The 22,381-nt window shown below is 47.0% G+C and overlaps 9 protein-coding genes across 9 annotated transcripts; 4 read left to right on the forward strand and 5 right to left on the reverse strand.

The window, feature by feature from the left end:
- Positions 1–134: 134 nt before the first annotated feature.
- N7516_005761 (aspartate kinase) lies at positions 135–1,997 on the reverse strand (the record flags this gene model as incomplete). Its single annotated transcript, XM_057218481.1, has 4 exons — positions 135–320; positions 418–1,667; positions 1,732–1,812; positions 1,870–1,997. 4 exons carry the CDS (start codon positions 1,995–1,997, stop codon positions 223–225), a joined length of 1,557 nt encoding a protein of 518 aa, XP_057072572.1. The 3' UTR covers positions 135–222.
- A 2,455-nt stretch (positions 1,998–4,452) lies between these two features.
- Positions 4,453–4,833, forward strand: N7516_005762 (uncharacterized protein; the record flags this gene model as incomplete). Its single annotated transcript, XM_057218482.1, has 1 exon — positions 4,453–4,833. One exon carries the CDS (start codon positions 4,453–4,455, stop codon positions 4,831–4,833), a length of 381 nt encoding a protein of 126 aa, XP_057072573.1.
- Positions 4,834–5,520: 687 nt separating this feature from the next.
- N7516_005763 (Peptidase C78 ubiquitin fold modifier-specific peptidase 1/ 2) lies at positions 5,521–7,179 on the forward strand (the record flags this gene model as incomplete). Its single annotated transcript, XM_057218483.1, has 6 exons — positions 5,521–6,024; positions 6,075–6,542; positions 6,595–6,626; positions 6,677–6,831; positions 6,888–7,092; positions 7,143–7,179. The coding sequence occupies 6 exons, from the start codon at positions 5,521–5,523 to the stop codon at positions 7,177–7,179; spliced, it is 1,401 nt and encodes a 466-aa protein (XP_057072574.1).
- Positions 7,180–7,432: 253 nt separating this feature from the next.
- Positions 7,433–8,122, forward strand: N7516_005764 (nucleoside triphosphates FAP7; the record flags this gene model as incomplete). The annotated part of the gene is made up of 3 exons (XM_057218484.1): positions 7,433–7,615; positions 7,712–7,860; positions 7,921–8,122. The coding sequence occupies 3 exons, from the start codon at positions 7,433–7,435 to the stop codon at positions 8,120–8,122; spliced, it is 534 nt and encodes a 177-aa protein (XP_057072575.1).
- Positions 8,123–8,212: 90 nt separating this feature from the next.
- Positions 8,213–9,056, reverse strand: N7516_005765 (non-canonical purine NTP pyrophosphatase; the record flags this gene model as incomplete). Its single annotated transcript, XM_057218485.1, has 6 exons — positions 8,213–8,281; positions 8,339–8,403; positions 8,460–8,496; positions 8,551–8,695; positions 8,756–8,829; positions 8,886–9,056. The coding sequence occupies 6 exons, from the start codon at positions 9,054–9,056 to the stop codon at positions 8,213–8,215; spliced, it is 561 nt and encodes a 186-aa protein (XP_057072576.1).
- Positions 9,057–9,535: 479 nt separating this feature from the next.
- On the reverse strand, positions 9,536–14,557 carry N7516_005766 (type V myosin; the record flags this gene model as incomplete). The annotated part of the gene is made up of 6 exons (XM_057218486.1): positions 9,536–9,854; positions 9,912–9,985; positions 10,039–13,891; positions 13,951–14,140; positions 14,198–14,330; positions 14,423–14,557. 6 exons carry the CDS (start codon positions 14,555–14,557, stop codon positions 9,536–9,538), a joined length of 4,704 nt encoding a protein of 1,567 aa, XP_057072577.1.
- Positions 14,558–15,821: 1,264 nt separating this feature from the next.
- Positions 15,822–17,178, reverse strand: N7516_005767 (PHD finger domain-containing protein; the record flags this gene model as incomplete). The annotated part of the gene is given in 7 exon segments (XM_057218487.1): positions 15,822–16,181; positions 16,203–16,430; positions 16,467–16,553; positions 16,590–16,643; positions 16,656–16,849; positions 16,907–17,089; positions 17,142–17,178. Coding segments are annotated over 7 exon segments (1,143 nt in total), but the record flags the coding sequence as incomplete, so codon positions are not given.
- A 1,481-nt stretch (positions 17,179–18,659) lies between these two features.
- On the forward strand, positions 18,660–19,229 carry N7516_005768 (uncharacterized protein; the record flags this gene model as incomplete). The annotated part of the gene is made up of 3 exons (XM_057218488.1): positions 18,660–18,742; positions 18,880–18,926; positions 18,976–19,229. 3 exons carry the CDS (start codon positions 18,660–18,662, stop codon positions 19,227–19,229), a joined length of 384 nt encoding a protein of 127 aa, XP_057072579.1.
- Positions 19,230–19,938: 709 nt separating this feature from the next.
- Positions 19,939–21,423, reverse strand: nap1 (histone chaperone NAP1; the record flags this gene model as incomplete). The annotated part of the gene is made up of 6 exons (XM_057218489.1): positions 19,939–19,989; positions 20,042–20,379; positions 20,439–20,997; positions 21,066–21,151; positions 21,214–21,293; positions 21,377–21,423. 6 exons carry the CDS (start codon positions 21,421–21,423, stop codon positions 19,939–19,941), a joined length of 1,161 nt encoding a protein of 386 aa, XP_057072580.1.
- Positions 21,424–22,381: the final 958 nt, after the last annotated feature.

Genomic DNA, 22,381 nt, shown 5'->3' on the forward strand with positions numbered 1-22,381 from the left:
TCTAAACCGAAAGAAAAATGGAAAGAGAAAACGCCAAGCCCATGCATCACAAAAAAAAAAAAGAAAAGCCTATGCTTTTGTTTTTCCCAACAAAAGTCGGGACCACCCCTGTCTTTAAGGGGGGTCTTTGACTTCTGTTGGATGCATAACTTTTTCTATCAATAAAACCCAAGGGATATCTTAAACAACAATGATTTTTTGCTCGATGCAAATGTGAGACGTTTAGTCCAAGAAGGTGAACATGCTCGTATGGATAATATTCAGGGCACGGTCGGCGTCTCGTTCTTCAATGACGCAGGAGATATTGATTTCACTTGCACCTGCGAGGGGGAAAGAAAGATCCAGTTAGCCCTAGTCAAGGGTACAAAAGGTAGAGCGAGGGGGCAGGAGAGTGGGGATCGGCAATTATTTACTCACCTTGCGAGATCATCTCGATATTCACGCTGTTCTCCCCGAGAGTGGTGAACATACGCCCTGCGACCCCAATCATATTCTTCATCTGCTTGCCTACCAGGCTGAGAATAGCCATCTCGGGGATGATGTCGACAGTTCCGTATTTCGCTAGGTCGTTCAATGCTCCCTGGAGATCATCATCAATGACCTGATACTCATCCCGTCCGTTTCCATTCAAAAGGGGCATCTCGGAGTGAAGGGCCAAGGACACGTGGACTTCGCTGGTCGAGATCAAATCAATGGATAGGCGCCACTTGTCTAATACGGAGAAGATGCCCGCAAAGAAACCATGGGAGAGCGACCGCTTGTTAGAATGCACGTTGATCACCAGGATATTATGCTTGATGGTGACTGCTGTCGGGCGCTTCAGTGTATTCGCAAGACTGGGACTGCGTGTCCGGAACAGACGTGGATCATGTCCTGGCGTGGTTCTTTCCAGTTCGGCCACAGAGTCAGGGAAGATAATAGTGCCTTCGTTCTTTGGGTTCATGACGTTCTTAATGCGAATAGGGATCCTTGCGCGAATGACTTGTTCCATGGTGAACGGATGAATGACTTCGGATCCATAGAAAGTCAATTCAGCGGCTTCGGCAGGGGTGATGGTCGGGAGCAGATGAGCCGTTGGCACTTTACGCGGGTCCGCGGTAAAGATACCATCCACTTCCTTCCACACCTGCAGCTCCTGCGCGCGGGTTCCGACCGCGACAAGGGCGGCGCAGAGATCAGTATATCCACGACCAATCTGATCGAGCAGACCACCAGGGATGGTACCAAAGTACCCAGTCATCACAGGTACTCGATGCCCGCAGGCCTCGACTTTGCTGCCGAAATCTGCTGCCAGGGTATTATAAAAGTCCTGGTCCAAACCGTGAGGACCGATGGGGAAATCGATAATTTCTGCAAGATCCACATACTGCGAATCAACCCCGCGGTCTTGTAGTAGAGCGGCCATGAGCAGACAGCTCAGCTTCTCACCGGTGCTCATAACCTTGTCCACACAGCGGGCACTGATCTCTCCCAGGGTTTGAGCGGCCTCAAGGAACCTGAGTACTCGTTCGCATTCTCCGGTGATGTCCGCAATCACTTGATCTCTTATTTCTGCCGACTGCAATTCTTCTTGGGCGACTTGGACATGCTCCAGACGAACTGCCTCCACTAATGTCAGATATTGCCGTGAACGAGGGTGTTCAGCGTCCCGTGCTGCCCGCAATAGCCTGTTCCGAAGGGAGTGTGTATCAGTATCGCAATTGTGATAAGAAGAGTATCACGGTGACTCACCGGTTCGTTGTGCCCTCAGTTTTTGTAGAACTGCTTCTCGCGGAACATACGACGGCGACTCGATTATTCACAAGGCTGGGTCTGTGATATTGTTAGTCTCCATTCAGTCAAAAACAAAATCGAGGAAATGCGTCATACTCGACCACTTGCTCAATGATATTTCGCGCAAACTTGCCCACACTAGTGCCGCCGAATTTCTGCACGACCCAATTGCTGTGGGCCTGCGCGGTCACTGGCAAATTTGAATCAAGAACGGTGGTAGCCATAGTGTCAAGCCAAGAATAAGTGAAGGCAGTGTACAATATAATGCAAGGGAGTGAGAAGTGGTTTTGGAGGGGGAACCGGCGAAAGCGGAGACCATAGGGGCCGCTTCGAGCTGCATATTTTTTTCTTTTGTGACTCAATTGGCAATAGAGTTATACAAGTGGATACCGCCTACCTGTTCCGGTCAGGAACCAACGATGTCGGAGGCCCCACCAATCACGCCATTTTCAAACTAAATACTACCCCTCATTGGCCTAGCCGGGATAAACGTTATTCCGGAGTATAAAAGTGTAGGTGTCCACCTCATTCCCAACATTGATTCATTTCGCCATTGCCATCTCAAGTCTGAGATTGGGGATTATTTCCAGTAATCAGGAGCATTTCATATTATTGACTACATCATAGGGATTAACTTGGCACAAACGACAGCTAAAAAAGCCAAAGCAGCTTTTCATCGTCAAGTTATAACAACTAGGGTCAAATACTGTGCCCCAGATTTAACAAGAAGAAATTCAACTATGATTCAAGTAAATAATTGTAGGTGTTTCTACGAAGTATAAAATCCTATTTTTGGTAAACCACGCCCTATGCCAAGCCGATCCCTACCCGCTTTAAATGGTGGAGACTAAACTAGATGATCAGCGTCTACGTAGGTGTTAATCTGTAAGAAACGCTAATCGTGTAGATATACAATATTAACGGTAAGTAGGCAGTGTCTCTTGGCAAGTATATACGAAAATCTGAGAATATTTGCAAGATTTAGACTACATTATCTCTCAGCTAAGGTTTCTAGGACTTGACATTGTCTTATGGATATAGAAGTTGTTTTCAGGATAGAGGATGTTGTTCTTACATCGAAGTTCTATTCACTTTCAACTGAAATCAATGCCTATGACAACACTTCCAAAGGCTCGGTGACAGAAAGTTCGTTGTGTTTGCAATTCATTGAGTCAGCAAGCTGGCGAAGCACATGCTAGAGGACATCGAAGATGGCCTTGTTTTTAGCAACATGATCTCGACGGAGTCTATCGTAACAGACTCGTGGCCGCCAAAAAGGATTGTCTGAGTTGTCACGTGAAATTTCTGTGGAGGAATTTGGTTATCCGCGGCGCAAGGTACAACATAGAGTAATCGCGTGTCGAGGCTTGGTGCCCAGGTGGCCCGTATGGGTTTGTAACTGCACATAAAATGATTTGTCAGTACATGTTCTAAGTGCGGAGAATGCTTCCCACCGTACCATTTTTGGATTGAAACCAGGGCATTCGTGGTACTCCGTGTCCTCGGAGGCGAGGATGGCGGCTGCCATGATGCACTGCCTGACGGATAGCTGTGTGGCAGTTTGTGGGATAGGTTTCGTTCATCTGGAATCGGCAATCCTCGACCCGCTTGAGAATTACAGTATGCGTATAGGTAGATAACACACTATAGACGGTGTTGTTGTCTCTCATTTGTTCAACGAGCTAGCCTAGATATACGTTGTGTGGAATCTAGTCAATTAACTCTTTCCACGAGATTGTAGAAAAGCGACGAACAAGCAGCGTATGTAAGCTTCCTTGGGCTACCTTTTCGAGGTAAAGAAACAAGGGTTTTGTTGTTTTTCCAGCGGTTTAATGTCTTGTAAACCGTGGTACGATCGATCTCGAAATCACGTGCGATTTGGGCTGGTTTTTGGCCCTTTTCCACGGCGTAAATGATAGCGGCGCGCGTAGATTCAGACAATTTGGCTAATAGGGTCGCGGCTAATGGGTCTATTTGATGGGGTTGATTTGCTCCCCCATGTATGTTAGTCGTTTGCCCTCGACAAAACATTCAGACATTTTATGCCTCCTTAATAGGGTTTAAATCAGGTAAAAAGGTAGGCTGTTCTATCAAGAAATCAAGAGTCTCTTTAGTAGTATGCCTGGGAGTATTATCGTATATAACAATCAGATCATACTCCCTTCTTAAACGGAAGAAGCCTTATATCACAATACGTATAATAAAGGATTCACTATACAAGTCCCTATAAATCTGAACTGAACCTGAACTGAACCTGAAATGAATTTGGAATGAATTGTGTAGCTATGATCTGAATTCTTCCTTCCTCAACTACCCTCCCTACAATACATTATCTACACGGTTGTAAGGTCTTTTTTTTCCATCACTCTATATTCACCACGACGTAAGGTACGTATGTAGCCTCTCTATCTTCTACCCTTAAAACACGATCGCTGAGCCCGTCTTATAATGGCCGGTACTACTCCGTAAACGCCCCCATTATGGATGCAATCCAGCGCTAGCTACTGTTAACCTGAAACGTCTTCGCTTTACGGTTACACTTCTCGGGCAGCGTGTGGACTCCCTTGGCATGACAACCATGGAAGAAAAGCTACATGTAGTTCTTAGCTTGGAGTTCCCAAAGACCCTCAAACGGCTTGAAACTTACCTTGGTCTCGTCGGATATTTTCGTATTAAGATATGACGACACGCACAGCTTGCGAAGGCAATGCACGACCGCAAGATCGCCTTGTTGAAGCTAGGACCAAGGAAAGGAAACCAACGCAAGAGGTTCGCAAGACACACCAACCTAGAGAATCCGATAGTAGTCGAAAAAGCCAGCTTCAAAAGTTTGCAAACGGCGATGCGTCAAAGCATGACGCATATGACAGTCTTTTTGACCACACAAGGCAACTTTACGCCGAAATAGACAGCTCTAAGGACGAGGAGCATAGTGCCATGATTTTCCATGTTAAAGCCGAATGGACACATCACGACCTGAAGAAACCCCCGCCAGCAAACGTGGTGGAACCAGTCATGTTCTTAAGCCGCTTGCTCTCGCCAGCTGAACAGAGATACTAGCCGACGGAGTTGGAGGTAGCGTTTAAACGACACCATTAACTCAGAGCGACTCGGAAGCTAATAAACAACAACAGTAAGTAGTAATTATTCCTCTATAATATTATGGAGAACTAACGGATCTTATCTCTTAGGTTGAACAGCCCGCAGTGACCAAGTGTTGAATGCCGTCCGACTTTCAAAGGTTTTGATTGAACCAATGTCTGCTATTGAAAGCTAATATAGTGATAAACTTCTGGTATTGGAACGAGAGGAGAGCTACTTCGGAGGTTGTCATTGAGCCGAGCACACCACGTCTCTATCTATAGCTAGAGTAGGATGATGATGTGAAATCTGAAAATCCCATATATTTACGACGACATGACTTTTTGGACAACATAATAATTAGATGATTCATTCAGTTATGTATGGACATACATAGTTAATAAGATGATATTTACAAATTGGACGCTAAGCCCTGCCGTAGGTGGGTCTCGGGAAACGGGCACTGTTCTGCTCGTTTAGGCATCAAGTTAATCCTGTCTCTATACTCCTGTCTCTACCTCTGTTATTCGATCGACTGGCTTTGCTTTTTTTTTTTTTCTCTGCACTTTGTACATATTCATCTGGCTCTCATCTCTCAGGTGGGGTCTGATAAGCATCAACTTCACACTTTCCCCACCAGCGTCAGCACTGGATGAAAACTCCATAATGGCCGACCACAACACCGCCTCATGCCCTTTTTGCCCCTTCACAGATTCCGATGCTAATTTTGTGTCCCAACACATCGAATTCTGCCACCCAGAAACCGGGGAAACGGGCTTCCTGCAGGACAACCCGCAGGAATTTGCAACTCAAAGCTTAGCTCCACCGCCAGTGGACGAGGATGGTGCAGAAAAATATCTCGACTGTCCGCATGGATGTGGAGAGACAATAGAAATTGCCGAGCTCTCGAGTCACCTAGATCTGCATGTTGCAGAGGACATGGCGCTGGATGATATCGGAGCCACATCGGCACGATCAACTCCAGACGTACTACATGGCCATGGGTATGATGAGTCCTTTGATGATGAAGACCCCCTCGACATGTTGGACTCTCACAAAGGAGGAAAGCGTGGGATGCAACGAGATTCCTCGCGAGTAAACACAGCCAAGCCACCACGACCTCACAGTCCCCCAAGGACAACCAATGCCGATGGTACAAAGAGACTAGGGGTATTTGTCCAAAATTTGAATATTCAGAAAGAAGTACTAACAATTTTCAGCGCTCGGAGTTGGGTCCTCATGCCCACGAGAAGAAAATGCCATCATGGCTGAAGAAGATGCTGGAAAAGGGGGGCAGCATGTCAAAGCAGACGCAAATCACATCGGATGGCAAATTCACACGTCGCGAGACAGTAGAAAACGAGACCGACCATCTGATTCCTGTTATTGCTCGGCTGTGTGAACAGGACAAATCCGTCCAACGGGCATTCTTCTGTAGCCCCAAAGTCCGTCATATCTGCAAGATGCGTCGGGAAGGTGGGTTTTGTGGCTATCGCAATATCCAAATGATGGTCTCTTGGCTGAAAAAGGCCGGTGGCTTTGGTCATGAGCACTTCCCAAATAAAGGGCCGACGATCCTTGAGCTGCAGGATATGATTGAGTCAGCCTGGGATATGGGGTTCAATAGTTCTGGAAGAGCCGAGACAGGTGGTATCAAAGATACCCGCAAGTTTATTGGAACGCCTGAAGTAAGTCTTCTGGTCGGTATCGATTATCTTCTATATGCTAACGAATACCTAGGCACAAGCACTTTTCATGAGCCTAGGAATTCCGTAAGTTATCTGGCCTGCTTCGTTTTAACCCCGCTAACTCCGGTCTCCAGATGTGAAGCCAGGAGTCTGGCAGAGAGAAACGATTTACGGGCCTGTGATGCTCTTTACATCGACGTCGCCGACTATTTCCGATCAGCGTGCTCACCAGAAGACGAGTCAAAGATCGTCCAGACTGATCTCCCTCCGATATACTTCCAGCATCAAGGTATAGTTTTTTTTAAGTCTTTTAGCACACACACATATATATCTAACTTGAACCAGGCCATTCTATGACAATTGTGGGGTTTGAAATACGAGCCAACGGCAGCGCAAATCTGCTAGTATTCGATCCCATGTTCAAGACATCCCCGGCAATGGAGCGTCTGATCGGAGCGTTTGTCAAGCCTTCAGATCCCACTCGACTTCTCAAAGCATATCGTAGGGGTACGCCTTATCTGCAAAAGTACAAGATATTCGAGCTTCTCAAGTGAGTGATTGTTCAATTTTTAGATATTCTAATGTGCTAATCAGTACTAGGCTACGTATAACCAGCCCGAAACATGAAGCCACATGAAATCAATTCGATTCCGTTAACATTGCATAGTCTTTGTATTATGAATAAAACCAAAGCGAAGTTACTATAAATGGCTTTTATACATTCCCAATGCGGTAATTTACCCCTCCACGATAAGATAGCCGGGACGAAAATTAGTCCGATGGAATTATTTCATCTGGGGAAACCACCTGGGCATTTTCAATCTACAATCTACAATCTACAATCTACAATTTACTATTCCACTTCAAGATCTCGATCCTTATAACTAAATATGCGCACCTCTCCAAATATCATCATCACCGGCACTCCCGGCGTGGGAAAGACCGTCCACTGCGAACAACTCGCGCAAGAGATCGGCCTGAAGCACCTGTCCATTAACCAGGCCGCAAAGGACCGTGGATGTTTCGATGAATATGACGAGGAATTGAAGACCTGGGTGGTTGACGAGGATAAGGTGAGAATGTTTCCCACAGTTTCTTCGCCTAATGCTACTCTTTCCACCATGGTTTAAGACTCAAAAAGTTCACATGCTAATCCATGCGCGACACAGCTCCTCGATGCCCTCGAAGACGAAATTCCCAATGGCGGCTACTTAATCGACTGGCATGCCTGCGATCTTTTCCCCAAGTCCTGGATCGATCTCGTCGTTGTCCTCCGCTGCCCCACTACAGATGTTCTATACGACCGCCTTTCCTCACGGTATGACGATCAACCTCGCAAAACTATCTACGCCGTCAAAACTAACATAATAATTCCAAGGGGCTACCACGAGAAAAAGCTAGAAGAGAACGTCGACGCAGAAATCTTCGGTGTCCTATCAGACGAAGCACGGGAGGCATTCGACGAGGAGATCGTGGTAGAATTGAACAGCGAGCAGGATTCAGATGTGGACTCAAACTGCCAGAGAATCGCACAATGGGTCGATTCATGGAAGCAGTCGCACGCGGAGAATGCGGATTGAGGGAATTCGTCGGGCCATATACAATTTTTGATCTTCGTTTCTCATTCTTCTATGGTCTTTTGCGAGGCCGAGTTATATACCCATGGCGATTTACTGTTGGCCTTCGGCTAGCCACTGCTGCAACTTCACCAGCGCCTTGTACCGGTGCGAAACCTTGTTCTGTTCGCGGGACTCTTAGTACATGACTTTTCCAACGGGAAACAAGATCGTTCTTACCTTCTCCTCCTTGTCCATCTCGGCATATGTCTCCTTGCCATCATATTCGAAGATAGCGTCCCAGCCTGTCATATATCAGATTTTGATTCTCTGCAAAGCCCAGTTTGGATTGTTCACTTACCAAACTGTCCTGGGCCTCTGGGTCGCACAATAGCACCCTGTACATCACAATTAGATTTATATAGATTTTGAAGTGACAGTATTTGCCTCACCTCTGTTCTCCCCTGGAAAATAATGGGCTCTTCGCCAGGGCCTCGACAGAAGGCAAAGGTACACACAGCTTCAGCAGTCCTGTCCTCGAAGCCATCGAGCATCTTGTTCAAGCCCTCGTGCCCCAGATTCTCCATGAAAGATTTGCTTTTGACAATCATTAGTATCATTGTCACAAAGTAACCCTTTAATATAGCAAAGACATACATGTATGGTCCAGGGAGGCCCTTAAGCGCATGGAACTCCAGCGCAGTGTCCTCGGTCAAGGCAGGTCCATGGATCTATTCCCTTCGTAAGCAGATATAATTATAGCAGAACAGATACAAGATGAAATTACCGCTTCGGCGGCACGTCTGGCCTTCTCTTTGGCGATTTCCTCGATTGTGCCTTGGATCTCGGGGACGTCGACCTCCTGGTTTTCCACTTCGATGACCTTACCGAGGATGGCCCGTACCTCGAGGAGCTTGTTTTTGTTGCCGGTGATGAAGTTAAGCTTAGTGAGAGTCATTTTGGCTGTATAGATAGATAGGTAGGTATTGGTTGGTATTTGGTATGCGGTTGGGGTTGTGAAGTTGAAGATTAAGAGTGTGGGAACCCCACTGCGCTACCGCTGACCGCATATATCAACAGATGCTGTGCTCCAACGGTAGTTAGCATCCACAGATGGGAATATCTCTTTCCACAGAATATTGTTTATCCTGCTAAACTCTTGACTATACGGTGAACATGCAAATGACCTCTGACTGGCCTACTTTGGAAAAAAAAAAAAGCCGATTTGGACATTGGATTGCTCGTTTGTCTTAGAAAAATCATTTACAGGAACTCCCTTAGCAATCTCTTCTGGTCTATAAGTCAAGACGTCATATGCAATTGAAACAAATGAAAATCATGCGCATCACTGTATCGCAAAGGCCGTGGATAATCCAGGCAAGTCGTAATCCGTAGCTCACAGGAAATTCCCAAAGTCTAATATACAACAGTACAGATCTATTCCTCAAGCATCTTGTGATCCCATTCAAACTTCTCTTGCTGTGCCATCGCTTGCGCGGACACAATCTCAGCAAGTCGTTTCAACCGCGGTGTTTGGAGCCAGGATGGGGTATAGGTCTCCAGAGCGGTGATAACACGCGGCTCGGCGATCTCGTACGGGCCGCTGTCCTCCATGTCTACCGGAGCCAAGAGGAGAACATCGCTCTTCTCTGTGACGCGAGAAGCGACGGCCTTCATGATCTCGCCGTTGATGGGCTGTTCGTAATCTGCCACCAGGTACTGGTTCAGAAGTTTCTGGATTTGGTTCGGAGACAGCCTACACATAATTAGTTTTGTGAGCTCGTGGGAGAAGATACTTCCAGGGTTCACTTACATCCAGCAAATATCTTGAATGATCTCAATATCGTTCAGAGTAGCCTTCTTCAGTTGTAGAAGCTTGGTCGCTTGCTGTGTAGGTTGTTAGTATAATGACCCAATGAATATCAAACAAGGGCCCTTACCATCAAATGCTCGAGCTTCAACGTCCCCTCTGGCATATCATGACTCTTGCACCACTCCTCAATACGAGTGATGTTGTAGTTGATTTGCAGACCACGCTTCCACGACAGGAAGTTACGTCGCATGAGGAGATCGTTGAAAGCAGTGACACCAACCAGGCGCAAGAGCTCCGTGACGGTCTGGAGAACGATGGCGTCCTCAAGATAGAAGGCCTTCATTGCCTTGTAAACACCATTCAATAGACTGAGGAGGTTGTCCATGCTGTAAGCTGGGTTATTGTTGGAGGGCAGAAGCTTTCCAAGGAAGCGATTCGTTTCACTCGTGACAAAGCCGGGAAGTGATTGAGACTCGATGATGGCTGGAACGATCATCTTGTACAACTTCTTCTTCAAAACCTTCATCCAAGTGTGATAGATGTTGAATTCCAAGCTCTCAAGGTCGTGCTTGACAATTTCCAACAGGCGGTCATACTCATAGTTCTCGGTCTTCTGTGCTTCATACCAATCCTCGGCCAGGAAGACAAAGGATAGCATCTCGTGCACGTTAGATAACCAGAAGGCACCGGGGTTGATCGCGTCGTCCCCATCATGCTGCATAACCTCTTGCTGGATGGATTGCATCACGTTGGCCAAGAATCGCTCCGACTCCTTAACAAATCCGTTGTTCCACATCTCCGACGTAACAAGGTTGATCAGGTATGCTGGGAACAGGACCTCTTTTTCAGTCGGTGGTGGTGTCGAGGTTGGGAGCGGAATCTTCAAGTTGCGGATAAGACCCATGGCGACCTCCTCGTTCAAGTCTTCCTCTTCAGCAAGCAAGTTCTCTAGCTCCATCTCGACCGACTCTAGGCCAGGAGAGATGGCCGCATTTTGACGGGCAGCCATAGATGCAGGGGTGACCGCCATCGAAACAGGCCGAGGGTTGTACGCACCACTGAAGCGATCCGTCTCGATCCTTTCAGCACCGGCACTGCGCCTCTTGGGCTTAGGTTTCTTTGAGGACACCAGATTGATCAAGCCCGGTGGAGGGGCCTGGACTGCGCCCCCGTTGGGTAGACCGTCGCCGTTCACAGCGTTTAAAGGTACAGATCTCTTGGCAACCTCAAGCTGTTCCTCGAGATCGGAGATCCGCTGCCGGAGACCAGTCTTATCTTTCTCATATTCGGCATCCACAAGCTTGAAACGCTCCAATTCCTTGTTGGCGGTTTGAAGAGCCTCACGGGAGATTCTCTCCTCTTCTTGGAGGCGCTTGATGGTAGCCTGTGCTTCAGTGTGGCTTTGCTGCAGCTTACTCATCTCCTCTTCAATCGCCTCTAACCGGGCTGCGGTGATACCAGCCTGGTTCGCTTCAGCCTGGAGTTCTTTCGTGCGAGCCTCCAAGGCATTGTGTCGGGTTCTCCATGACTTCAATTGGGCATCATAGTTGTCCAGCTGTGAAACCAAGGTTTTATTCTCAAGCTTGAGAGATTGCAAGTACTGGGTCAACTCGACCACCTTATTCTCCAACTTGTAGGAAATCTGCTTGAGATCACGGGCATCCTCGCGAAGTCGCTTATAGGAATTTCTTGCCTCTTTTCCTCTCCAGAGGTTTTGGATAGTGATGACCTGACGGCGATACTGTCTCCAGGCCCGGAGTTGACGCCAGGAGCGGAATGCACGTTGGATGACCTTGGCCGCATTTCCATTGATAGAGTCCATGATGTTGCGTCGGCACAGGAATCCCTTGGCAACAGACTCGAACAGGATGAAGTTTTTGCGGATTTGGGTGTAACGTTTCTTCTCCTTCTGGCCACGCCAGACCCGCTGGATCGTAGTAGCAGCCTTGGTCCGGCGAATCTCATGGGCATGCTGGCGTGCCAAGAAACCCCGAATGAAGGCCTGAGTGGTGAGAATCGAGTCACGAGCATCGAGGTAGCGGCGGCGGTAATACTTGGCACGCAAGTTCTTCTGGATCATGATGGCACATTCATTCAACCTGGACGTCCGGAGATTCTCCAGGAATGCAAGCATACCAGCTCGGAAGAAGATCTTAGTAAGACCCAGTTGATACTTGTCTTGCTTTTCATCTCCCAGGGCCTTTCGGAGGATTGCATGGCACATATCCCGAATCTCCGAGGTCCATTGCGAGGAATGGCACAACATGTAGTATCGAACGGCAAATTCCTCATAAGTCCATCGGGTTGGGTAGCCAGCGGTACTGATTCGGACAGTTTCCAGGACACCACAGGCTCTCAGCTGACTGAGAACCATGGGACCTTCGAATTTCCAAGCCTCCTTCGCCTCGTTGGGCTTGATGCAACGGATGTAGTGAACTTCTGTGTTGTTGATGGTGTGCATCAATTCAATCAACGAGGACTTGAATATTCCTCCAAGCGTGGGTTTCCGGTTGACTGCAACTCCAATCCGACGCCCTGGAGCGGCTGCAACTGGCTTGGATGACATAGCAGCAGAGTCCTTCTCACGAACGGCCGCAGCAGTCTCTAGAATCTCCTTGATGAAAGGATTGGAGGAATTGCGCAACACTTCCAAATGCTCATCGGGCACAGTGTCACGGTTCTTTTCGATAAATCCATCAGATTCATAAGTGACGTCGACTGCATAGTGACAGACGGTGAATGCAGATTTCCCGAAGCGGGGTTTCTTGTAGAACTTCTGCTTGTCCGCCGCAAAGTGATGATGAAGCTTGGTGACAAACTGCTCATCCGAGCCCATAGGAAGCCGGGATTCTTCATCCAGAAGGGCCAGAACGCCGAGCTTAGCTTCGATAAGATCGATACAAGGTTGGTTGTCCGAAAAGTCGATGAACGTCCAGTCAATCTCTTCTCGGACATATTCTTCCTGCTCAAGCTTGAACACATGCTGGTTGAATTCTTGTTGCAACTTCTCGTTGGCATAATTGATGCAGAATTGTTCGAAAGAGTTCTTGGCGAAATGTTCAAACCCGTAGATATCAAGAACACCAATGAAGCATTTGAACTGCTCAAGCACTTCATCGGTAGCGAGGCGGCGGTTGATCTTATCCACTAGCCAATCAAATAGACTTGAATAGATAAACTTAGCGACGGAGTCTCGGACAACCAAAGCCTGTTGCTGTGTCAGGTTGGAGGTGATTTTCTCGCCACGCGTGATAAGTTGCTTCTTCACGATCCATTTCGCAAACTCAGTAGCATCGATTCCAAGCATCTCACACGCGCGGAGAAGTGCAGGCTCGGTCGACGAGACTGACGAATCCGTGCGAGTTGCTGTGATCGTGACATTACCGAGGTGTAGCAAAGCGGCTAGAACACGGAAGATGCCTGTCTGATCTTCATTCGGCACACCAATCACAGCCAGCGACTTCCTGGTCGCCTCAAATTCGGCCTTGTCATCGACACCGTCGATAACCGGAGTGCCACCCTGGTTCAGATATTCAAAGTCTTCAACAGCCAAGAGACCCAGCTCCTGTTTCTCTGCGTCGGAAGCACCGGCTACCAGCTGGTAGAAGATATGGTAATTGCGCTCTTTGAGAGGTTGGAAGACAAGTCGCGACCGCTCAAGAAGATACGTCCTGATCTTAGCTCCGATGATATTCGTTCGGTCATCAAACATGATCTCGATATATTTGCCGAAACGGGAGGAATTGTCGTTGCGAGTGGTTTTGGCATTACCGAACGCTTCCATGACCGGGTTGGTAGCTAGGATCTGCTCCTCGGTTTCACTGATTGCCTCGGCGCGGCTGGTTGTGTATTTTCCGGGTTGATCAGTAGACTCGCGAGTTGCAAAGTAGCGCATGATATATTTGGCGCTCACGGTCTTACCGGCTCCAGATTCACCAGAGACCACAATCGTCTGATTCTTTCCATCGCGAAGCATGTCACTGTATTAAAAGTGTAAGCGAAACCAACCTCAAAGATGTAAAATGTGGACGATTCTTACGCGAAAGCTTCCTCCGCGATTGCGAACAGGTGAGGCGCCTGCGAGGCACGTTGTTTCCCAGCATAAACCTGCACCATCTGCGGCACGTACAGCGAATCGACTCGGGCAAATGGGTTGGTTGCGATCAAAACGATGCCACTGTAGGTATATATCTCCTTCTGAGCGTAACGGAGTTTTATAGCCTGGAGGACTTCAAAGGATCGTCAGCTGGGGAGGGCGGCACCAAACATGTAGGGGTAAGACAAACCAGCGGGCTCGTTCAAGTGAGACAAATTCGTCAAATCTTCGCTTGCTTCAAGCATAGCAGGGTTCATGAGCGGAGGTAGTTTAGGGTTGTTATCGACCTGCAGCTCGGACTGCGTGGTCTCCACGGTTCTTGTCTGCCCCGATCAAAACCGTGTCAGTCAGCCTCAGTAACTTAAGAGACATACAGGATTGCGCGGTCCAGCGTCCTGGGTTCCAAGGCACCTACCTCTCCATTTTCCAACTCGAAGATCAGCTGCACTTTCTCTCCATCCTCCAGCTTCTCCTTCACCTCAGACGCCAACCATCCTTCTGTCGGGTCAGGCTGCCAGGCCCGTGTGCCGACCTCATAGATGTGCGCCATAGGGAATGTAGGTCGTTAATCGTTTTTGATGCAATAAAAGCGGGATATTTTCAGAAGCTCCGGGGATGAGTGTTTTCGGAGGTAGGGCATCGAAGAGAAAATGCGATTCAGGTAGTCCAAAGACAAGGGGGACTTCTCAACCCCTCATCTCATATTTCGAAAGAATAGAATAAAAAGATCGAAGATAAGAAATAGATGGAGGTGGAAGGAAAACCCTTGAATGAGACTAACAGCTGGCCATTTAGCGAGAGCCCCTGAAGGAGCTTAGGGAATATACTGGGGGGCGCCACACCCCACAACCTGTCACCGCCATCCTACTTGGTCTGCATTGTGTACCTTATGTTTACTATTGACATTGTATTATTTTTTACTGCATGTACTCCGTATGTATTCTAATAATTAGGTATTTATTTTATGATTTATTTGTTTTTGTTTTTTATTTGATTCATGTCTTTTTTTTTAAAAAAGAAAAGAAAAGAAAAGAAAAGATGTCATGTTTAGTTAAGACTGATTTAATTTAATATACATACATCTAGGCACATACAACCAACATACACCAGATTTTAGGCCGAGCGAGATAGCTTTCCCTTTCCGTTTTGGTGCTCACCCCCTTGCCGCTCTTTGCTCACTGAGTAAAACTGAGCACGCCCCTGCGTATTATATAATCATCGACTGCACCGATAATTATATAAGCCAGATGAACTCCCGCCTCCAACATTTACTCCCGTGCCAAGCGGCGGGTATCATCAAAACCTACCTGGAGGACGCACGTCTTACCCCGTAAGGCCCTCCTAACTAACGCCAACCGCGAAACTCATTCCATGCGCGCAATGATAGTGTCGAAGTTGATTGGATGCTGAGAAATGGCACAAAATGATACTCCGCCCGCAGGTTAAAGACGTTTCAATGGATTAACTAGGCATGGTATAAAGGAGGTTGGGGGTTAAAGGGATACATATATATAATTCGGTTTCATGCCTGGGATGAAGTGGAAACCAATTTTCCGGCCCATTTAATGCAATTGAATTATTAACGATCACAGTTACGAACTATCTTCCAAGCCATAGGCCAGTCCAGAGAAGGAGCGGTTGAAAAGGATTGTGTACTGAATGAGTGAAGGCGGAACCGAGACAAGATTTCCCAGGAATCGTAGCTCTGGTCGTAAATGGGAAGGTTTAGAGAGTCGCAATTGAAGTGATTTAACAATACCTTCAGCTTTAACCTGACATCCTTCCCTTCTTTTCCGACGGCTGAACCAATTTACCCTGCCAGGATCAAGTACCATGTGGGCTCTTCCATGGCAGCCCATACAAACGTACCGATAGTCGGAAGAATCATTTTCTAGACCGACACATTCCAGGTGTTGCCAAACATGGCATTCAGAACAACAAATACCGTGCGTCTCTAGTCCAGTGCGCTTGCCGCAGCAAGGTATAGAGGACTTAAAACTTTGCACGTCAATGTTCTTGAACTGGGATTCTGAAGTATAGTAGCATTGCTCAGCAGCGAAGGATGCCTGCGAGAATGCTACGGCATCTCGTGGTTCCAGTTTATAAAGAATCATCTGAACAATCTCAGGCGGCACGTTGATACGCCACTTCTCCCTATGGGCGCGAGGCTTCTTCTAGCAGTTTGATGTTAGAACCCGGGCTAGAGCGCGGAATCTAGATGAACATTGGGTTGCTGAATAGTTGGAAAGCAATACTAGGCTCCTAGAGGCCAAAACAACCTCGCGAGAAAGCTCCACGAAAACGAGATATCGTGGTGAAATAACAATTAAGCGAACGTCGTTATACGTGAGCCGAGAGTTGCCAATGTATGATCTAGCTTTTGAGACAGCTCCGTTTATTATAGCTATGGATTCGAGGTCATCCTATAAAACAACAAGATATCCATAAAACTAATAGACGTCCGCGTCGGGGTAGCTCCAAAGGGGAAGGGACGCGAAAGAGATTGGAAGCTCAACGTTGCAATCTTCGAAAGATACCTCAAAATCCTAGGCTGCAAGACGCAGGAAAGCAACACATAATACCCTAAATATAGGAGAATTGTATCTCCATATCGAAGGGTCATCGATATAAAAGCGCTAGATAAAAACGAGGTCGGTAAAGAATTGCCCCTGTAGCTCGTTTATAGGTGTAGGGATGCCATATTCCATTTCAAACGTCTCGAATTGCTTTGCTTGTGCCTTATTGCTCTCACAAATGTATTCACTCGACATATATTCAGCTTTTCGTATCATATGATGATTTATCCTAGATATCTTATGGATCTTGGCGAGATCCATCCGTACTGCTGAAGGTGCCAATAATCCGTCAAGCACACTCTATGATGAGATCGTGAAAGTACCTGCATCTATATCGATAGTGTATATGTAATCTAGAATCGAGTGAATTGGGCTAGGAAACGGGGCTGGTTCCCATCCCGCAAGATTGTCGGGCTTGTCGCATAGATGTTTGATTGTTCGTAATGTCGACTCATCGTCAGGGGGACTTATCCGCCCTCGAGGGTGATACAAGCGGTACCATTTCCCTAAGAGAGAATGTTAGTGTTTGCAGGTCATATAGTACGGACCGTCACCAACCATTGATGTGTAAGTTCCAGAGCCCTCTACACCCCATTATCATTGATAAAGTCCTGGGGGGAAGTGTTGTGGGATTTATGGATATTCTGAGGTGCGGAGCTGTTATACGCAGTGGACTGCTGTGATCATCGCATGGAAGGCAAGGTGAAGTTCCTCTGCGAAAGAAGGAAAGAAGTCCCAAAGGATTCTGTATCTATCTGGAAAAGTTCCTATGCATTCCAACGCGAAGAACGTCAGATTTTTAGTGGAGAAATATTTAACCTGCCTTTGCACGGTCAGCTGACTTCATCGCCCACTCACTGTATTTGTTAGTGGCCATTTCAAACTAACTATGTCTACCTAGGTAGGTAGTTAACGTATTCGGTAAGCGAGCGGCGGAGAAATAAGTCATTGATTGATTGATTGAGTGAATTCATCGATTGTCATTTATTCTAAGGAAAAAGGCCGAAGGTAATAACTCTCTAATTGAATGAAACTATGAATAAATTCATCAATTGACATTCAATCCAATAGAAAAGGTCGAGTTTAATAGCACTCCCGTTAAATTGCATTTGGAGACTTTTTCGGATATAAAATAGTGTTGTATCCTGTAGAAATGAAGTTCTTTTCTTCTAAGTAACAGCAGAATACAAAGGCAAGGTAAGCAGCTTTTATATCACGTTTCTCGGTCAATATAACGACTCATACTAATAAGAATAGATGGCCAATACTCGAGTCCATCGCTCGGGATCCACTTTCCAGCTACTCACGGCCGGCCCGTTAGTAGTGACAGGATCCCAATCTTATGAACACGACAGAATTCCCTTGGGATTATTGAGAAAACAAGTTTCAGCCTGTACGCTTGAATTCTTGAATGAAGGCGAGACTGTTAATGGCGCCGATGACAAGAAGAAGAACCATGTCGTCCTTACACTCGCGTTCAAGCATACTGTCACGAAAGCTACATCATATGCGCCTCCTTCGACAACCGGCATCTTGATTAGCATTGATGTTCACGGAAATATCCCCAATTCTCAGAATATGGACAGTCACTTGATTGTAAAAACAATCAGTTACCAAGGGCCGCACCAGAGAGCCCTGAAATCCATCGACATACCAATTGCGCCGAACAAGACAGTAAAAGACTTCCTAAAACCTATCGGCTTGTCTACGTCCCCAAGACCTCCCCTAAACTAGCGGCTAAGTGATCTGCCAAATTTCTTCAAATTCACTTCAGATTCAATTCAGATGCAATTCAGATTCAATTCAGATGGTGCGAGATAGGTCCGCTCAGATACCCGTCAGGATATCATGAGCGCACCTTCCAAAACGAATTCGTTGATCCTGACACGGATCTCCGTGGTATTCGTGGCATCCGTTGTACTTTCAACCCCCAAGCAAACACTTTGATCGCCAAAATGGTCACCCATGAACATCAGCAAGTGGTTCAGGATTTTGATCATGCCATTGACATTGCACTTGCACCGATGGGGCTTGACTAGGAAACCTTTTCCTATAGTGAAGTGAACATCAATGGCAATGTCAATGGCATACCAAAACAGCCAGACTAGGGATTGGGCCCCAGACCGCCCCCTCTCCTGGTACCGGCCCGAAGACTGGCCGTGCTGGAGGACTTCCTCCAGGAATCGAGGATCGAGGAGATCTGCAAACTTGCAGAGATGACCTCCCTCGTCTATACTAGGCGATTATGTGCCATAATCTCCAACCCCACCTCCATTACATGTATACGGCCGGAAAGCGGCCGACGGTGGTTGTGGAAGTCGCGATCTCGCAAACCAGAAGAAGGTTACATTGAATTATGGCTTAAACCCGACCGCTTATCACCATAGATAAGTACGAGTGGGACCACACAAATGGGCAAGCCCAACTGTCCCAACACATCGAGATACGGGAAAACGACATGGTGATAAAGTTAGTGTCTCTGGAGCTCCACTGACTATCCCTTTCGATCGTCTGTTCCTACGGCCTCCACAATCCCCCCCCAGAGAAGGTGATTTGATCATAGGAAGTGAAGAAATTGAGGAGATTGCAAAATTGGTCTGGGAGGCCTTTACGATAATGATGTCGTTGTCACCGTCGGTCAGGTGATATCACCTAACTGTACGGGCCTCTAGTAGGACCAACAATACATCATCAGTATCGCTGTATTTATAGCTCGATTAGATATTAGATACCTCGAGGAAATCATTCTAGCCATCTATTTGGTACGTTATCGTCTTCTAGCAGCTATCTTAGAAAATACACTTCCTAATAACTATAGGGACAATCGATAAAAAATATGGATTGTTTAAAAGGGTTTTAGTTGCTAGCGCGGAATAGATGGGTGAAAAGTGATCCACTTGTCACGTGACATTATCAGCCTTTATTCTGGGGCGGTAAGATAAGGATGCTAAGCAATCACCCTATACTGTGAAATACTGAGCGCCCCCATAAAGCGGCGGCACCCCGATCGGGAAGTTCGTATCGGCCTAAAATATGGTGCATAGAGGTACATATGTATGTCTCCGGTATGAATAGTTACCAAGTATACATACCTAACTAGGTAGATACTAAATTAGTCACATGTCCATAGACTACTCGCACTTTATTAAGACACTTCAAGTGTCTCGGCTATGAGTGCAAGACCTTACAGCTGAATGCGAAAATTACACACCGATTATGTCAAGTATTGATTGAGTATTAGAAGATAAGAGAGGTGACGCAGGGGGGACACAAAAAAAAGGCAGAAAGCAAAGCAAAATATCAGAGAGTACGAATAGTCTCATGTTGGGCATTCACCACCGGCAACTTTTTTCGTTTAGTTTTGCTTGCACTCGGCGGCCTCCTTCTTGGGCTTGGAAGTACCATCCTGGGATGAAGTTAGCAGGCTGATCTAAATCGGTGAGTGTTGTATGTCATACCTCTTCATCTGTGTCCTCCTCGTCCACATCACGGTCCGACCCGAGATCCTCCTCGTCCTCATCCTCGTCCTCATCTTCGTCATCGTCATCCTCAAAATCATCACCATCCAAATCCTCACCAAGCTCCTCGAACTGGAGGGCTTCACCGGTGAACCAGTCGATGGCACGGGGGATGAGCTTCTCCTTGATATCCTCACCGAGCTGGTAATCAAGCTCCAGACGCTCCTCAATGTCGCTGGCGACTGAGTCATCCTCGGCGGGTGGCTGTGGGGGCGAGAAGAAGTTGAAGAAGGACTCGGTAGGCACACTGATCTTAACAACGCGGGTCTGCTTGGTGGCTAAAAGAGGGGAAATTGTCAGTTTCAACGTAGTATACCAATATTCCAAGTGCACTTACTCTTGTTACGCTGCTTCTTACTCTCCAGGCGGAGGGTCAGGTCTTTGTCCTCCTTCCAGTCAATCTGGGATCCATCGGCGTGATCGTAAATGAAATCGCCACCGTATCCACTCTCATCCTTGTAGAAGTATGACTTGGAGATAGTTTTGTTGGTGAAGAACTCGTTCTCGGAGAACTCGAAAATGAGGCGGAATCCGGGTCGGTCAAGGTACTCCATGCGAATGTCGGTGAGGTGCTTGAGAGCCTCCTCGTCGCGATCGGTAATCATCTCAGCAAGCGAGATCTGGTTCTTCATGGCAGAAAGCCAGAACTCGGGGATGCCGTTCGCGGCCTCACCCTCCTCCTTCTTAGGCTCCTCCTTGGTCTCCTCCTCCTCCTCATCACTCTCTTCATTCTCCTTTCCGGCCTCAATTTCGGCCTCGGTCGGCTCAATACCGCCGTTGATGATAGTAGAACGACGCTCGTACAGAGGCGTGAACTTGCCGAAGTACTTCTTCTCAAGTTCCAAGACCTCCTCTTGGAACTGAGCCTCGAGCTTGGAGTGCTCCTTCTGGATACCCTTCAGACCAGCGACACGGCGGCGGACGGAGGGGGGAGAGATTCGATGTAGCCTGATGAGCGACCGACAAGTTGACCCAACTTGCCCTGGATCATGGAGACCAGAGCAGGGTTGCGGGCGAAGAGCGAGGCAGCGGCGGCTTTGTCGAGGGATTCTAGAAGAAAGGAAACCACGGTCAAAGAGATGTCGGTGAAAACAAGAAAACAGACGACTTACCCTCCTCGATGCTGGATACACCAGGCTGCTGAGCGTGAGATGAGATAGGAGCATTGTTGGCCGGTGTGTTTTGCGGGGTCCTTCTGCAAGTCAGTATATATTTTTTTGCTTTTGATAATGAAAAAAAATTAAAATTAAAAAAAATTAAAACAGGGGTCCTTACGGTGCGACCGGGAAGTCCGCCTTCTTGTTTCTGATGGGCTCAGACATGATAAATGGATAGTGAAAAGGGGCGGGGGGGAAGAGAATGAGGTGAGGAGAGAGAAAGAAGGAAGAATTTGATACGCCGTTTAGTTTTGGGGGAGAGTCTGGAAGATGGTGGGATCCTTAGCGCCCTGTGGCCGAGGGGCTTGGCGGGACAGTTCTGGTTGAGCCTGCAAAAGCTGCAAATTATCCCAACAATACCTTTTTAATACCACTCTTGATTTGTCGGATGCTTTCTATTTTTGACCTGTTTTTTATTGGTTTTATCTTTGTTCTGTATTTCTTATATCTTCATGTTCTTGATGCCCCAAATATCTTGGTTGTCTTGCTTTCTGTACCCGTTTTCAATCTGATCGCTCCCGGTGGCGCCCTGGACCATTACCCCTCTCTCCAATTCCAATCTGCTAAGGAATGGAAGAATTATATTCCCTATAAAACTTGTGATTATTGACTCTTTTGTCTTTTGATATAGGTGGCTCTTGTCTGACTTTTTTGGAAAGAAAAATGTTGTAGAATGAAATTCGCCCCCGGATAGAAGGAAATATATATTTATAGAATCTAGGTATTTTTTATACCCGTAGACGATTACGTGTTTTGCTTGTTTTGCATGCTATTTGATGACGTTCAGGATTTACATTGTAGCCAGGACAACGATAAGCCGGCTTATACCACCTGAGGATGTCGTTTTGGTACTTATTTTCAAAGTCATTTTTGGATGTCAGTTTTGTTACCATTTTAGGTGTATACAGAGGGGGTAAAACATATATTTTGTGCCAGAGACTTTATGTATAAGCGTATAACTAACCTTTGATGATGTATAGTACTTTGTTAGCGGTGCAAATGTTGTAACTAGTATCTCTAATTAGTCAGTTGGGTAAATGCAGGAATTGAGAGTCTTCAGGGCCTTGGATCCATGTAGATCTTCCCGTATCTCAGATCGAACCCCCGTAGATGATTGAGTGGC

This window comes from Penicillium verrucosum (genome assembly GCF_028828655.1).
Source record: "Penicillium verrucosum strain IBT 35672 chromosome Unknown utg000002l_segment0_segment0, whole genome shotgun sequence".
Lineage (NCBI taxonomy): Eukaryota > Fungi > Ascomycota > Eurotiomycetes > Eurotiales > Aspergillaceae > Penicillium > Penicillium verrucosum.